The sequence below is a fragment of the Mandrillus leucophaeus genome, unplaced genomic scaffold, assembly GCF_000951045.1.
Source record: "Mandrillus leucophaeus isolate KB7577 unplaced genomic scaffold, Mleu.le_1.0 Scaffold116, whole genome shotgun sequence".
In the NCBI taxonomy this organism is placed as follows: Eukaryota; Metazoa; Chordata; class Mammalia; order Primates; family Cercopithecidae; genus Mandrillus; species Mandrillus leucophaeus.
In genome coordinates this window covers 7149257-7164498 of record NW_012099876.1, presented here as the reverse complement: position 1 = coordinate 7164498, position 15242 = coordinate 7149257, and the positions used below count along the sequence as shown (strand labels likewise).

General features: G+C 39.3%; 1 protein-coding gene across 2 annotated transcripts in view; it reads right to left on the bottom strand.

The window, feature by feature from the left end:
- Positions 1–15242, bottom strand: part of SPTLC3 (serine palmitoyltransferase, long chain base subunit 3) — a 191153-nt gene that overhangs the window by 131302 nt on the left and 44609 nt on the right. For both annotated transcript variants that reach the window (XM_011998882.1, XM_011998890.1), the window contains one exon: positions 10983–11168. In XM_011998882.1, coding sequence (XP_011854272.1) covers positions 10983–11168 — 186 coding nt within the window. The remainder of the gene's footprint in view (positions 1–10982; positions 11169–15242) is intronic.

Below are 15242 nucleotides of genomic sequence, written 5' to 3'. Positions count from 1 at the left end.
AAAAAAAAAAAAAAAAAAAAAAAAAGAAAAAGAAGAAGATTAAAGGATGGGCTGGGTGCGGTGGCACTTTGGGAGGCCACAGTGGATAGATCACTTGAGGTCAGGAATTTGAGACCAGGATAGGCAACATGGCAAAACCCTGTCTTTACCAAAAATACAAAAAAATTAGCCAGGTGTGGTGGCACATGCCTATGGTCCCAGTCACTCGGGAAGCTGAGGTGGGAGGATCACTTGAGCCCAGGAGGTGGAGGTTTGCAGTGGGCTGAGATTGCATCACTCTGCCTGGGTGACAGAGTGAGACTCCGTCTCAAAAAAAAAAAAATAATAATAATTTAAAGGGTCAGTCTATAGATAGGGTTGGGAAATCAGGTCCCATCAGAAAGATAGTGACTGCAGTTAATTAGAACCTGTCACTCTGAAACGCTAGAAGTCTCCAAAGGGGCACAAATGGAACAAATCATAAAAGGTATGCCATGTGAAAGGCACGTTTACCAACGTGAGTCTATTGACTATTGCTCTGGACCTCACAGAGATCAGATAGGATGGAAACCATTTATTTTGTAAAGAAAGGTAACTCATTAATTTACTGAATGCAATGCCTTTCTCCTGTGGGGCGGTTCGAGTAGTTCTTGTAGCAATAGGGCAAGTGTTGCAGTGCAGGCTGCCATTTGATGTACATAGCCCATCGTTCAGAACTGATGCAGCCATTCCCCTAGTTGCTAGGAGCATTGGATGCTTACAACTCTATGAGGATTGCCTGGGTCTGAAGGGATCTTCCTCCACCAAGATCCCCGGTGGCAGCTTCTATCTATGAAGGAGTCAAAAGATCTAGCCCCCTTCCCTCAACTCAGATGACTCTTGAAAGGCCCTCCCATCTCCTGAACTCCTTGTGGGATTTGTTGAGGCCTTTGCTGGGACTGCATCATCTCAATTCACTCCATCCCCTCTTTCCTTTCCAACTCCCCTCTCTCCTGAGTCATGCCATTTCCTTCTCTGCCTCACAGGTGCTGATCCCAGGAGCACACCCTAATAACCTTCCTGCATTCAGGCCACCATCTCAGAGTACGCTTCCTAGGAAACAACTTTTCATGGGTATTTTTTTTTCCTGATAAAATGTAAGAAATTTCTTTAGAAAAGACAAGAAGATTAGACCTGCTGGTTTAATAGAGCAAATACATTGAAAGGTTAGAAAATAGATTGCAGGTCTGAAGCCTAAGCCTTCCGAGAAATGCCACACCTGAGAAATTTACATTTGATTCAGTCTTTGTCTCAGTGCTCTGAAATGTACTGATTTATTATGCATTAGTTACTTGTACCTGGGGAGCAGGCAGATTGGTGACAAGTGCCTCTAGAACAGTGCAGCTGGTGGGGGGAGGGGCCATGGAGATCACTCTGAGAATGCCCAAGGAGAATTCCCCTTCAAATCCCATTTTCCCAGTTACATTATCAGCTCTGCTAGGACCACAGAAACCTGCATCTCTGGAAGCACACTGAGTTGTCTCCTGCTTGGTTTAACTGTTTCTTTATCCTTTATAACTCAAGAACCTTTATGTCCTCAAAGCTGTCTGTGGCCATCATTTTACCAACAGAACCATTTCATTGTGATGGATGTGACGTTGCTATCCACATATCTGCCCAAACTAGAATTTGAGATTCCCCTATTTTCCTCCTTCTATCTTATCTTCTGTACATTCAGCCACCAAGACTTGTTGATACCTCCTAAATATTCTCTATGATTAATTTCCTTTTCCTTCTATCTGCCTCTTTCCTAGTTCAAGCACAAATAATCTCTTTTCTAAACTACTGTTAACTTTTTTCCTTGTCGCTTTGCTTTTCGTCTTGAATTGGGACTCTGTCTCTGAAATCTATTAAATTCTCGAAATTCTTCACTTTCGTTTCATCCTTTCTCTTTTTTCTCTATGAACTTACCCTGGAAGATATTGTCTACTTCCCTGGCTTTGATTCCTGTTGACATGCTGAAGATAAACTGAAGATGTTACAATATCCCACTGAGACTTTTTCCAGAGGTCCAGACCTTTAAGTTTAGCTGCCAGTTCTTCAAACTCAACTTGTCAAAAACTGAGTTGACCACTTTCTCCCTCCAACTGGATCTTGCTTCTCTATTATCCATCTCAGTGAATGACACCACCTTCTGCTACCTGTCATAAACCTGGATGTGGTCTTTGAATTGTCCTTCTCTCTATTTCCCTAGGTCAAATCAACCATCTCTAACTCCACCTCTTAAACATCTCCTGGCCTTTTCTCTTGTCACCACCCCTATTGTCACCACCTTGGTCCCAGGCCAACCATCTCACCTAGATTTTTTTAAACCTGTATATCTGCATCAGCCCCTTAATTTCTTTTTTGATCTCTCCGTTGTCTTTCTGCAATCCATTTCTCATAGGGTAGAGAGAATTATCTTTCTGTCTACAAATATGCATTCCTTTGCCTGAAGTCCTTCAATGCTTTCCCATTGTTCTTATAATACATGTTCATGGCTTATAAAAAAACCCATTATAGTCTGGCCGCTGCTTGCCTCTCAGCAATCTTTCTCCCCACATACTCCCACTCTCATTCACACTAGGTCATTGGAATTCCATGGTTCCTTGAATGCACAATGCTTTCTCTAACCTCTGGACCGTCTGGCTCCATATTCTCTCTTCTTAGAGACTCCTTTTCCCTCTTGATTCACCCTTTGCCTTACTGTTTACTCATCAGCGTCTAGATCCCAATTTAGCTTTCTCTTTCACCCAGAAGTTTTCATTAAACACCAAATCAGGTTAGACATTTTTCTTTGCTCCCATGGTGCCCTGTGCTTACCTCTGCTTTGTCTTTTAGCAAATTCTACTGCTGTTTTATGATTAGCTTTCTGAGGGCAGGAACTGTGTCTGCCTTGGTTATTCTTATATCTCCAGATCATAGCACAGTGCCTGGCACAAAATATATGCTCAAAAATAATCCGACTTGATTAATGAATTAATGCATGCCTTGGCACAAGCAGTGCCTTCTTTTGAGAATGTTCTCCTTTGCACCCTTGCCAACTTGGCAAACTCCTGCTCACCATTCAAGCCCCAGCATCAATGTTTCTTGAATCCTTAAGGGAGTCACAATCCCTGTGACCCATATCACAATCTTCCCCTTCATCATCTTTTAGGATATTAAGGATATTTTAGGAAGTCTGTTTGCCCACCAGACTTCAAAATCTCTAATGGCAGAAACTGTCTTGTCATCTATGAATATTAGCATCTATTATCTGGTATAGAGCACATGCTCAAATGCTTGCTAAAGGTTGGAGGGATTATAATAATAAAACTGGGTCTGATTTTTGTCTGAAGATGATACATTTGACTTAATATAGTTCCAAATAATTCCACATAGTTTGTTCCTGAATGTGTCCTGTAATAAGTGCTTCTCTTACCATGGGTACTAGTTGCTAAATTATAGGATTTTATCAATTCCTTGAGGTTCGTATCTCACCAATGTTCCTTGTTTAGATGTTTTCAAGTTTCCATCTCATGGAATGATCCATGCCCATATATTATTCTAAACTAATTTTTAGAAAAAAGAGATTCATAACATCATAAATCCTTTGGACTGATTTGGAAAGTGCAATGCAGGATCTTTGCAGATGTCTGAATATTTTCTAGGCTGTCCTCAGTATTGTGCAAAAAAGAGATCATGTAGACTTTTACAGGCTAACTATCTAAAGTACCTAGATCAGTGATTCTATACTGTGGGTGATTTTGTGCTCTTTGAGACATTTGGCAATGTCTCGAGGTATTTGAGTTGTCACAGGTATTTATGTGAGCAACAGTGGCTAATCTAATCCATGGATGCTGTTAAAATTCTTTTTAAAAAAATTAAAAATTCTTTTAAAAATTATTTAACAGCCACAGATGCTGTTAAAATTCTTTTTTTAAAATAAACTTTTGTTCATTAAAAAAAATGTTACAAAGGGAAAATACAAGATACAAACTGGCATATTTATAGGTTGCAGTACACACAATTGACCAATGATTACATCAAAAGTATGTAAAGAACTCTTACAAACCAATAAGAAAAGACAAGTAAAAGTTATGAAAGATATTTCTCAGAAGTGAAAACACACAAGATCAATAAACCTAAGAGTGATCCAACGTCATTATTAATTAGTAAAATCACACACACGCAGAACAGCACAAAACCAGAATTCAAACCTGGATCCCTCTAATACCAAAATCCAGTCTCTCCACTGCTCTGAGCCCATTCAGCTATTTTTAACCTGAGGATGGTAAGGAAGCTACTTGAGATTATACAGTGCTGCCCAGATATAATGCAAAAATTACTCTCTGTATACCAAATCTTTGCATTATATGGATTTTGTATACAGAGACTTGAATATTGACAAACCTTAAGTGACTAGTAATTGAGGTATTTTATAGGAGATGCTAAAAAATATTTCTGAAATTTGCTCCTCTAAGATGGAACAAATATTTTTCCAAAGTCAGTTTTGCATAAATCATTCTTTTAAATTTCTATTTAATTTTATTATTATTTTTGTTATTTTTCTGTAAGTTATTGGGGTACAGGTGGTATTTGGTTATGTGAGTAAGTTCTTTAGTGGTGATTTGTGAGATTTTGGTGCATACATCACCTGAGCAGTGATACACTGCACCATATTTGTTTTGCTTTCAATTATGTGATCAATTTAAGAATAAGTGTGATGTGGTGCTGAGAAGAATGTATATTCTGTTGATTTGGGGTGGAGAGTTCTGTAGATGTCTATTAGGTCCACTTGGTCCAGAGCTGAGTTCAAGTCCTGAATATTCTTGTTAATTTTCTGTCTCATTGGTCTAATATTGACAGTGGGTGTTAAAGTCTCCCGCTATTATTTTGTGGGAATCTAAGTCTTTTTGTAGGTCTCAAAGAACTTGGTTTATGCTTTAATCTGGGTGCTCCCATATTGGGTGCATGTATATTTAGGATAGTTAGCTCTTCTTGTTGCACTGATCCCTTTACATTATGTAATGCCCTTCTTTGTCTTTTTTGAACTTTGTCAGTTTAAAGTCTGTTTTATCAGAGACTAGGATTGCAACCTCTGCTTTTTTTGTTTTCCATTTGCTTGGTAAATATTCCTCCATCCCTTTATTTTGAGCCTATGTATGTCTTTGCACGTGAGATGGGTCTCCTGAATACAGCACACCGATGGGTCTTCACTCTTTATCCAATTTGCCAGTCTTTGTCTCTTAATTGGGGTATTTAGCTGGTTTACATTCAAGGTTTATATTGTTACATGTGAATTTGATCCTGTTATTATGATGCTAGCTGGTTATTTTGCCTGTTAGTTGATGCAGTTTCTTCATAGTGTCCATAGTCATTACAATTTGTTATGTTATTCCAGTGGCTGGTACCAATTTTTCCTTTCCATATTTAGTGCTTCCCTCAGGAGCTCTTTTAAGACAGGCTTAGTGGTGACAAAATCTATGAGCATGTGCTTGCTGTAAAGGATTTTATTTCTCCTTTTCTTATGAAGCTTAGTTTGGTTGGATATGAAATTCTGGGTTAAAAATTCTTTCTTTAAGAATGTTGAATATTGGCCCCCACTCTTTTCTGGCTTGTAGGGTTTCTGCAGAGAGATGTGCTGTTAGTGTGATGGGCTTCCCTTTGTGGATAACCTGACCTTTCTCTCTGGCTGCCCTCAACATTTTTTTCTTCATTTCAACCTTGGTGAATCTGATGATTATGTGTCTTGGGGTTGCTCTTCTTGAGGAGTATCTTTGTAGTGTTCTCTGTATTTCCTGAATTGGAATGTTGGCCTGTCTTGCTAGGTTGGGGAAGTTCTTCTGGATAGTATCCTGAAGATTGTTTTCCAGCTTGGTTCCATTCTCTCTGTCACTTTCAGGTATATCGATCAAACATGGGTTTGGTCTTTTCACATAGTCCCATATTTCTTGGAGACTTTGTTCATTCCTTTTTATTCTTTTTTCTCTAATCTTGTTTTCACGCTTTATTTCATTACGTTGATCTTCAATCTCTGATATCCTTTCTTTCACTTGATCAGTTCAGCTATTGATGCTTGTGTATGCTTCACGAAGTTTTTGTTCTGTGTTCTTCAGCTTCATCAGGTCATTTATGTTCTTCTCTAAACTGGTTATTCTAGTTAGCAATTTGTCTAACCTTTTTTCAAGATTCTTAGCTTCCTTGCATTGGGTTAGAACGTGCTCATTTAGCTCCGAGGAGTTTGTTATTACCCACCTTCTGAAGCCTACTTCTGTCAATTCATTAAATTCATTCTCCGTCCAGTTTTGTTCCCTTGCTGGCCAGGAGTTGTGATCCTTTGGAGGAGAAGAGGCGTTCTGGTTTTCAGCCTTTTTTTGCGCTGGTTTTTGCTCATCTTCATGGATTTATCGACCTTTGGTCTTTGATGTTGGTAGCCTGCGAATGGGGGTTTTGTGTGGATGTTCTTTTTGTTGATGTTGATGCTATTCCTTTCTGTTTGTTAGTTTTCCTTCTAACAGTCAGGCCCCTCTGCTGAAGGTCTGCTGGAGTTTGCTGGAGGTCCACTCCAGACCCTGTTTGCCAGTGTTAGTATTGAAATGTGAGGTATCATTACATTCATCATGCTCATTGCCTGGAGATGTCTCCCAGTCAGGAGGCATGGGGGTCAGGGATCCACTTGAGGAGCCAGTCTGTCCTTTAGCAGAGCTGGAGCGCTGTGCTGGGAGATCTGCTGCTCTCTTCAGGGCCAGGAGGCAGGAACGTTTAAGTCTGCTGAAGCTGCACCCACAGCTGCCCCTTCCCCCTAGGTGCTCTGTCCCAGGGAGATGAGAGTTTTATCTGTAAACCCCTGACTGGGGTGGTATTTGGTTACATGAGTAAGTTCTTTAGTGGTGACTTGTGAGATTTTGGTGCATATATCACCCGAGCAATATACACTGCCCAGAGAGGAGGAATCTAGAATGGCAGTCTGGCTACAGCGGCTTTGAGTAGCTGCGGTGGACTCCGCCCAATTCAAACTCCCCCCGCCCCCTCACCCCGCCCCGAGGCTTTGTTTACACTGTAAGGGGAAAACGGCCCACTCAAGCCTCAATAATGGTGGATGCCCCTCCTGCCACTAAGCTCAAGTATCCCAGGTCGACTTCAGACTGCTGTGCTGGCAGCAAGAATTTCAAACCAGTTGATCTTAGCTTGCTGGGCTCGGTGGCAGTGGGATCCGCTGAACTAGATCACTTGGTTCCCTGGCTTTAACGCTCTTCCCAGGGGAGTGAACGGTTCTGTCTTGCTAGTGTTCCAGGTGCCACTGGGGTGTGAAAAAAAAAAATCCTGCAGCTAGCTTGCTGTCTGCCTAAATGGCTGCCCAATTTTGTGCTTGAAACCCAGGGCCCTGGTGGTGTAGGCACCCGAGGGAATCTCCTGGTCTGCGGGTTGCAAAGACTGGGGGAAATAGTATCTGGACCAGAATGCACTGTTCCTTGTGACACAGTCCCCCACCACTTCCCTTGGCTAGGCGAGGGAGTTCCCCAACCCCTTGCACTTCCCAGATGAGGCAATGCTACACCCTGCTTCGACTTGCCCTCTGTGGGCTGCACCAAGTGTCTAACCAGTCCCAGTGAGATGAGCCAGGTACCTCAGTTGGAAATGCAAAAATCACGTTCCTTCTGCATTGATCTTTCTGGGAGCTGCAGCCCATCTTGCCAGCCACACTGGTTATTTCCTTTCTTCTGCTGGGTTTGCATTTGGTTTGTTCAAGTTTCTCTGGTTCCTTGAGGTGTGGCCTTAGAGTGTCTATTTGTGCTCTTTCAGACTTTTTGATGTAGGAGTTTAGGGCTATGAACTTTCTCTTAGCACTGCCTTGGGTTTTGGTAAGTTGTGTCATTATTGTCATTCACTTCGAAGAGTTTTTTAATTTCCATGTTGATTTTGTTTTTGACCCAGTGCTCATTCAGGAGCAAGTTATTTAATTTCCATGTATTTGCATGGTTTTGAAACTTCCTTTTGGAGTTGATTTCCAGTTTTATTCCACTGTGGCCTGAGAGAGTGCTTGATATTATTTCAATTTTCTTAAATTTATTGAATCTCGTTTTGTGGCCTATCATATGGTCTATCTTGGAGAAAGTTCCATGTACTGTTGAATAGAATGTGTATTCTGTGGTTGTTGGATGGAATGTTCTGTATATGTCTGTTAAATCCATTTGTGCCAAGGTATAGTTTAAATCCATTGTATCTTTGTTGACTTCCTGTCTTGATGACCTGTCTAGTGCTGTCAGTGCAGTATTGGAGTCCCCCACTATTATTGTGTTACTGGCTATCTCATTTCTCAGGTCTGTTAGTAATTGCTTTATAAATTTAGGATCTCCAGGCTGGGCACAGTGGCTTACACCGGTAATCCCAGCACTTTGGGAGGCCGAGGTGGCCAGATCATGAGGTCAGGACATCAAAAGCATCCTGGCTAACATGATGAAACCCCGTCTCTACTAAAAATACAAAAAAAAAAAAAAAAAATTACTGGGCATGTTGGCAGGTGCCTGTAGTCCCAGCTACTTGGGAGGCTGAGGCAGGAGAATGGTGTGAACCCGGGAGGCGGAGCTTGCAGTGAGTCGAGATCATGCCACTGCGCTCCAGTCTGGGTGACAGAGTGAGACCCCGTCTCAAAATAAATAAATAAATAAATAAATTTAGGATCTCCAGTGTTAGGTGCATATATGTTTAGGACTATGATATTTTCCTGTTGGACGAGGCCTTTTACCATTACGTGATGTTCCTCTTTGTTTCTTTTAACCACGGTTGCTTAAAGTTGTCTGATATTAGAATAACTACCCCTGCTCTCTTTTTGGTGTCCATTTGCATGAAATGCCTTTTTCCACCCCTTTATTTTAAGTTTATGTGAATCCTTATATGTTAAGTGAGTCTTCCGAAGGCAGCAGATAGTTGGTTGGTCAGTTCTTACCCATTCTGTGGTTCTGTATCTTTTAGGTGGATCATTTAGGCAATTTACATTCAATGTTAGTATTGAAATGTGAGGTATCATTACATTCATCATGCTCATTGTTGTCTGTGTACTTTGGGTTTTTTTCTTTTTTGGTTTTGCTTTTTAACTTGTGCGTGTGTGTGTGTGTGTGTGTGTTTTAATGGGTCCTGTGTGATTTATGCTTTAAAGAAGCTCTGTTTTCCAGGATTTGTTTCAATATTTAGAGCTCCTTTTATCAGTTCTTGTAGTGGTGGCTTGGTATGAATTCTCTCAGCATTTGTTTGTCTGAGGATGACTGTATCTTTCCTTCATATATGATGCTTAGTTTTGCTGTATACAAAATTCTTGGCTGATAATTGTTTTGTTTGAGGAGGCTGAAGATAGGGCCCTAATTCCTTCTTAGCTTGTACGGTTTCTGCTGAGAAATCTGCTGTTAATCTGATAGGTTTTCCTTTATAAATTACCTGGTGCTTCTGTCTCACAGCTCTTAAAATGGCTTCCTTTGGATAACCTGATGACAGTGTACCTAGGTGAAGATCTTTTTGTGATGAATTTCCTGGGTGATCTTTGTGCTTCTCGTATTTGCATGTCTAGGTTTCTAGCAAGGCCAGGGAAGTTTTCCTCAATTATTCTCCCAAATTTGATTTCCAAGCTTTTAGAATTCTCTTCTTCCTCAGGATCACTGATTATTCTTAGGTTTGGTTGTTTAACATAATCCCAGACTTCTTGGAGGTTTTGTTCATATTTTCCTATTCATTTTTCTTTGTCTTTGTTGAATTGGGTTAATTCAAAGACCTTGTCTTTAAGCTCTAATTTCTTTCTTCTACTAATTCAATTCTATTGCTGAGACTTTCCAGAGCATTTTGCATTTCTAAAAGTGTGTCCAAAGTTTTCTTGAATTTTTATTGTTTTTACTTTAAGTCATCTATTTCCTTGAATATTTCTCCCTTCACTTCTTGTATCTTTTTGTTTGCATTTTCTTGCATTGGGCTTTGCCTTTCTCTGGCCTCTCCCTGATTAGCTTAATAACCTCCTGAATTCTTTTTCAGGTAAATCAGGGATTTCTTCTTGATTTGGATCCATTTTTGGTGAACTAGTGTGATATTTGGGGGGGTGCTGAAGAGCCTTGTTTTGTCATATTATCAAGGTTGGTTTTCTGGTTCCTTCTCATTTGGGTAGGCTCTTTCAGAGGGACGGTCTAGGGCTGAAGACTGTTGTTCAGATTCTTTTGTCCCACAGGGTGTTCCCTTGATGTAGTACTCTCCCCCTTTTCCTATGGATGTGGCTTCATGTGAGCTGAACTGCAGTGATTGTTGTCTCTCTTCTGGGTCTAGCCACCCACCGAGTCTACCTGGCTCCAGACTGGTACTGGGGTTTGTCTCCACAGAGTCCTGTGATGTGAACCGTCTATGGGTCTCTCAGCATTGGATACCAGTGCCTGTTTCAGTAGAGGTAGTGGAGGGTGCAATGGACTCCATGAGGGTCCTTAGCTTTGGTGGTTTAATGCTATAGTTTTCAGATGCTGTTAAAATTCTTACAATGCCCAAAGAATTGGTTCAAAATATTAATAGTGTTAAAGGTGAGAAATCAGATTTAGATGAAATAAAAATGTCCCAGTTCACTCAAATGCACTTTCCTTTTCAGGATAGAGCATAAGTAATACCCAACTTACAACTAGAAGACCAAAGTACAGTCCCACCCAGGAGCACTTGCTCTTATATTTTGATGTTTTTATTTTCAAAATTATATTTTAATATCTATCTCGTGGGGTTGTTACAGAAATTAAATATTATAAGGTATGGGAAAAGCCTTAGTTCAGTATCTGGCAAATAGTAGTTGCCCATGAGATGTTTGTAAAAACAGGTCCATAAACCCATGGGGAATGGGGTTTAGGAAGTGGAGATGAATGAAATTTACACTGAATAGTTCCTGAGCACCTCATGCTTTCTAGGATCTGCACCTGTATCACCACTTCTGAGAACACTTTAGAGAGTAGTAGGCATTGACAAAGATCCAGGGAGGTGTGCATACGTACTCTTTGTTCTTTTCGTTCCACGGCTGCATTGCATTTTTCTATTCCCCAGTTTCTCATAAAGTCTCTGAGATAGCCAAACAGGGTTCCAATTCCATACCCCATGTAAGTGAAAACCATAACATGAAGGGGTGCTTCTTCAAAGGATTCAACAATGAGCTTATCATAAAAATGTGTCCTCCCATTTTGCTGAAAACACAAAAGAAAATCCAAGGTTAGCATTCGCCTGTTACAAATATACTATGATACTTAAAACTGTCAACTTTCAACTCTTTAAATTCCAAAGGCCATATTTAAGATTGTAAAAAAATTAGAAACTGATCATTGAAGAGGGAAATCAAAAATTCAAACTTTGTTTTACAAGCCGTAGTAACATAATTGATTCAAGCAAAAGTTCTCAACAGAAACTCAAACCGCTGTGTGAAGAGTTAATGAGGAAGAACTTATTTGCAAATTGCTAAAGTATGACCCCATAGCTTACTTCCTAATCAGAAACGTGGGGTCGTTACCTTAACCAGGTGATCAAATTATATCACAAGTGTTGGAACAAGCAGCCACTCTACACTCCCGTTATGTGTAATATTCAATACACAGCAAACCTATGAAATATTTAACCTGAACTTAGTCAAGCTCTTATGTTTAACTTCCATTTTACAAGAAACACTAGCCTAAAGGAACATGGTAAATGACCCTATGTGAAAACAACCAGATAATCCAGAATGTAGAGCTTTCTATAGGACAACTGTCCTGATCTTTTAAAAAAGTCATTTCTGATAAAAGAGGGGTGGACAAGAGGACTTAAGGGAAACAAGTACATCTAGTGTGTGTTCCTTCATCAAATTCTGTTTTCTTCCTGTAATTTTTGCGTGAAAAACCAGGTGAATGACAAACTTTGAACAACTGTGGAAATCCAAATGAGGACCATATATATATCTTATTAAAGAATTTATTAATTTTGTTAGGGAAGATAGAGATATTTTTAGTTATATCACAGAATGTTTTAATCTTTATAGATGCATGCTGAAGTATTAAGGGGCAAAGCATTATAACAGCTGTAGTTCTCTTTAAAGTGGTTTGTCAAAATTGCATAAAAATATAACATAAAGCAACTTTGAGAAATGTTAACTCTCGAATCTGGATGGAGAGTATATAGGTGTTCATTACATATTTTTTTCTACTCTTCTGTATGCCTGAAATTTTTCGTAGTAAAAAGTTTTAAAAACTGTCTGTTTTATTTCACTTTTCAGTAGAAAGTAGACTTTTAGCACCAAACCATTCTGATGACTGTTTAATTGATTTGCACATAGTAGGTCAAACAACATCTGGTCAATTGATTAGTAAATACATATTTCTAATGCTAATATTTAATTGTTTTAGTCCTTAACAAATATTTATACATTCATTTATTGTTTCATTCAATAAATATAAATCAATCTGCAGATTCCCCATTTCTTAATGAGGTGACACACGAAAAATGTGTTGAACACTTGCAATACATAGCTTTTAGTGATTTACAAAAAATTGTCAAATCTCTACTAATATTTGATGTACCAACTTAGCTTATACATATATATGTAGAATGATTTATTATATTAAATCATGTACATTTGAAATACTGTTTTTGCCATTTTCCTAATCTTTGTCATTATAATCAACACAGTTTTCCAGAACATATTATCTTCATTCCCTCTACATTGTTTGAGAAGCAGAATTTTTGGAATCTCTGTGATTTAGTCACTGGAAGTTTTATCCCAAACCATAAAATAGATGAAAAGCAAATCAGTCTGGTAGATGAATATTTTAAATCTCTACATTATTATCCTTTAAGAAATTTTTAAAAGCCTTTTTATAGTGATATCTAACATTTGAATTCTTAAGTCAAAACACAAAATATTATTAAGATGACTTGCTTCCTTATTTATTTATTATTTCGGGTTACCTCTATAGATACCCCAAACTAACAGTGGTGGATGTTCCCGTCTAGTGCGTCATCGCAAACACTACTTGATGGTATAAAATAATGAAAATGAAAGAGCATTTGTTAATATGCAGTCTTGAGTAAAAGTTATACTCTTGACCTGTATATAGGACATTTGTTGCATGCCTTCCATGAGCAAGCAACATGTTCAGCACTGGGAATTCAAAGATGAACAAGACAGACTCCATTCCTACTCCTCCCTCTAACTACGTCCTTACACCAGTCATGTAGGTCTGATGGATGGCTGATCTTGCTATGTTATTTTAGTACAAACCTTTGGCTCCTTTCCTTGGGTCTGTTCTGCACTTGACCTTTGGACTACATTGATCTCCACAATTCCAGGTGACTTCCTGGCCCACTTAAGATCCACCTCCCGCATCTTTCTGCATCACAGGGACATAAAATTGGCTTCCTTGTCGGATTTGTCCAGACTCTAGCAGAAGGGACTCAGAGTCTCATGAAGGAAGACATGTCGGAACTTTTAAACTGATTAGATATGAAGTCAAGGAAGAGGAGAAAGAAAACTATTTGCAAGGAGCAGTGTAATATTCTTGATGAGAAGAAATAAGGATTTGGAAGGAGGGCTGCTTTTTGGAGAGAAGACATGATGAGTCTGTACAGAACGTGCTAATTTGGGGGTGGTAATTGCCTGCATAAATTCCCAGAGCACTGAGGAATGTAGGAGAAAAGAAATACCCTGACTGAGTCAATTACTATGGGCCACAGTTTAAGTCATGGTTGAAGGTGAATAAGGCACAAATCATAAAGAGGGGAGAGCAGTAGGCTTGGGACAGAATTTGTGGACACAGTGCTTTTTTGGGTACCACAGAAGAAAAAGAGTGAATAAAGAGAACCCAGTGTAGGTGACCTCAGAACCTTAATTTAACTTGCTCACAAATTAACCCCTTTGGCTGACTTAGAGAATGGCTAAGTTATGTGGGTGTATACAAAGACAGAAAATGTGAGGACATTCAAGTCCAACCCCTGGCAATCAGCAGGTTTTCTCTTTTTCCTTTCCTGGACCCATCTTCATTTCTGAGCTTCACATGTAACCAAATCAAGTGGCACTTTTCCCTTGAAATCCATAGGCAGTTTCTGCTTGAACTGGCTCTGAGGCAACCCTGCACCGTACATCACAGATAGTCTACCTAGATGCAAATAAAACCCTCAGTTGGTTGCACAGACTGGGACTATATGTAACTATTTATTTGCCCCTGTGACTTGTTCCGAAAGAAAGTAATAAAACGAAGGAGAAAATTTCAACAATGTTCGTTAGATCAAACCAGTATCTACTGTCCTCTCATGTAAATAGATACATTTTTAATTTAATGTCACTTAATTAATTTTATTTGGCAGAGGAAAAATGAGATACCTTCACAGAGAAAAAAGTTGTCTGGAAATGTATTGGTCTCCTTAAAAGACAACTAGTGACTCACTATATTCTTTTACTTATAATTGAAGTCAGTCACACCTCCCAGGAGGAATTCCCTAATCTGTTGTTGGATAGTTACCTTGAAATATAAAATTTCATCCTATCAAAGTAAATGAAGCATAAAATCTTGCTTAATAAGTTTACATTTATTAAGCACTTGTTATTACTGCAGATAAGCACTGTTATTTGTAATACGCTTTGGCTTGTTCTACCTTTTCTTCCACAGCCTTAAAAATAAACAGATCCTGAGCCACAATGCCTACAGTATCTAGTCGTTTGGGATACTGTGACATCCTGGGGTTTGTTTACTTCCTGCGCTCTGTCATATCTGGAAATAAACTGGAATATGCAAGGAGCCCTTTACAGACAATTATTCTTCTGTTCAACAGGTAGCTCTTTTACTGGCTGTCCTAGGCTAACATTAGAGGAGATATGAAATCAATAAATACAGTATGTTTCCCCCAGAATCGATAGTGCAATAGGGGGTGTGTGTGTGTGTGTGTGTGTGTGTGTGTGTGTTTGTGGTGGGGACACAAATGACCATAACACAGAGCAAAATGTGAATATCACAGGATAATGCAAATGAAGGGACCACATCACACTGGGTGATCAGGAGTGATTCCTGAGGAGGTTGAAATGGAGACTGGTGTTGCTGGGCAGTCGAGCATAACAATGAAGATGATTTGCTCAGGGGTCAGACTTTCCTTTGCTGACTGTGTGACCTTGTGAAAGTCACTTAATTTTTTGAGGACTCAAATGTCTGGGCTAGTAAAGGTCATTTTGAAAATTAAGTGAGATAATATATACAGGTTACCTGCCACAACACAAAAACTCATTAAATGTTATGATTTTT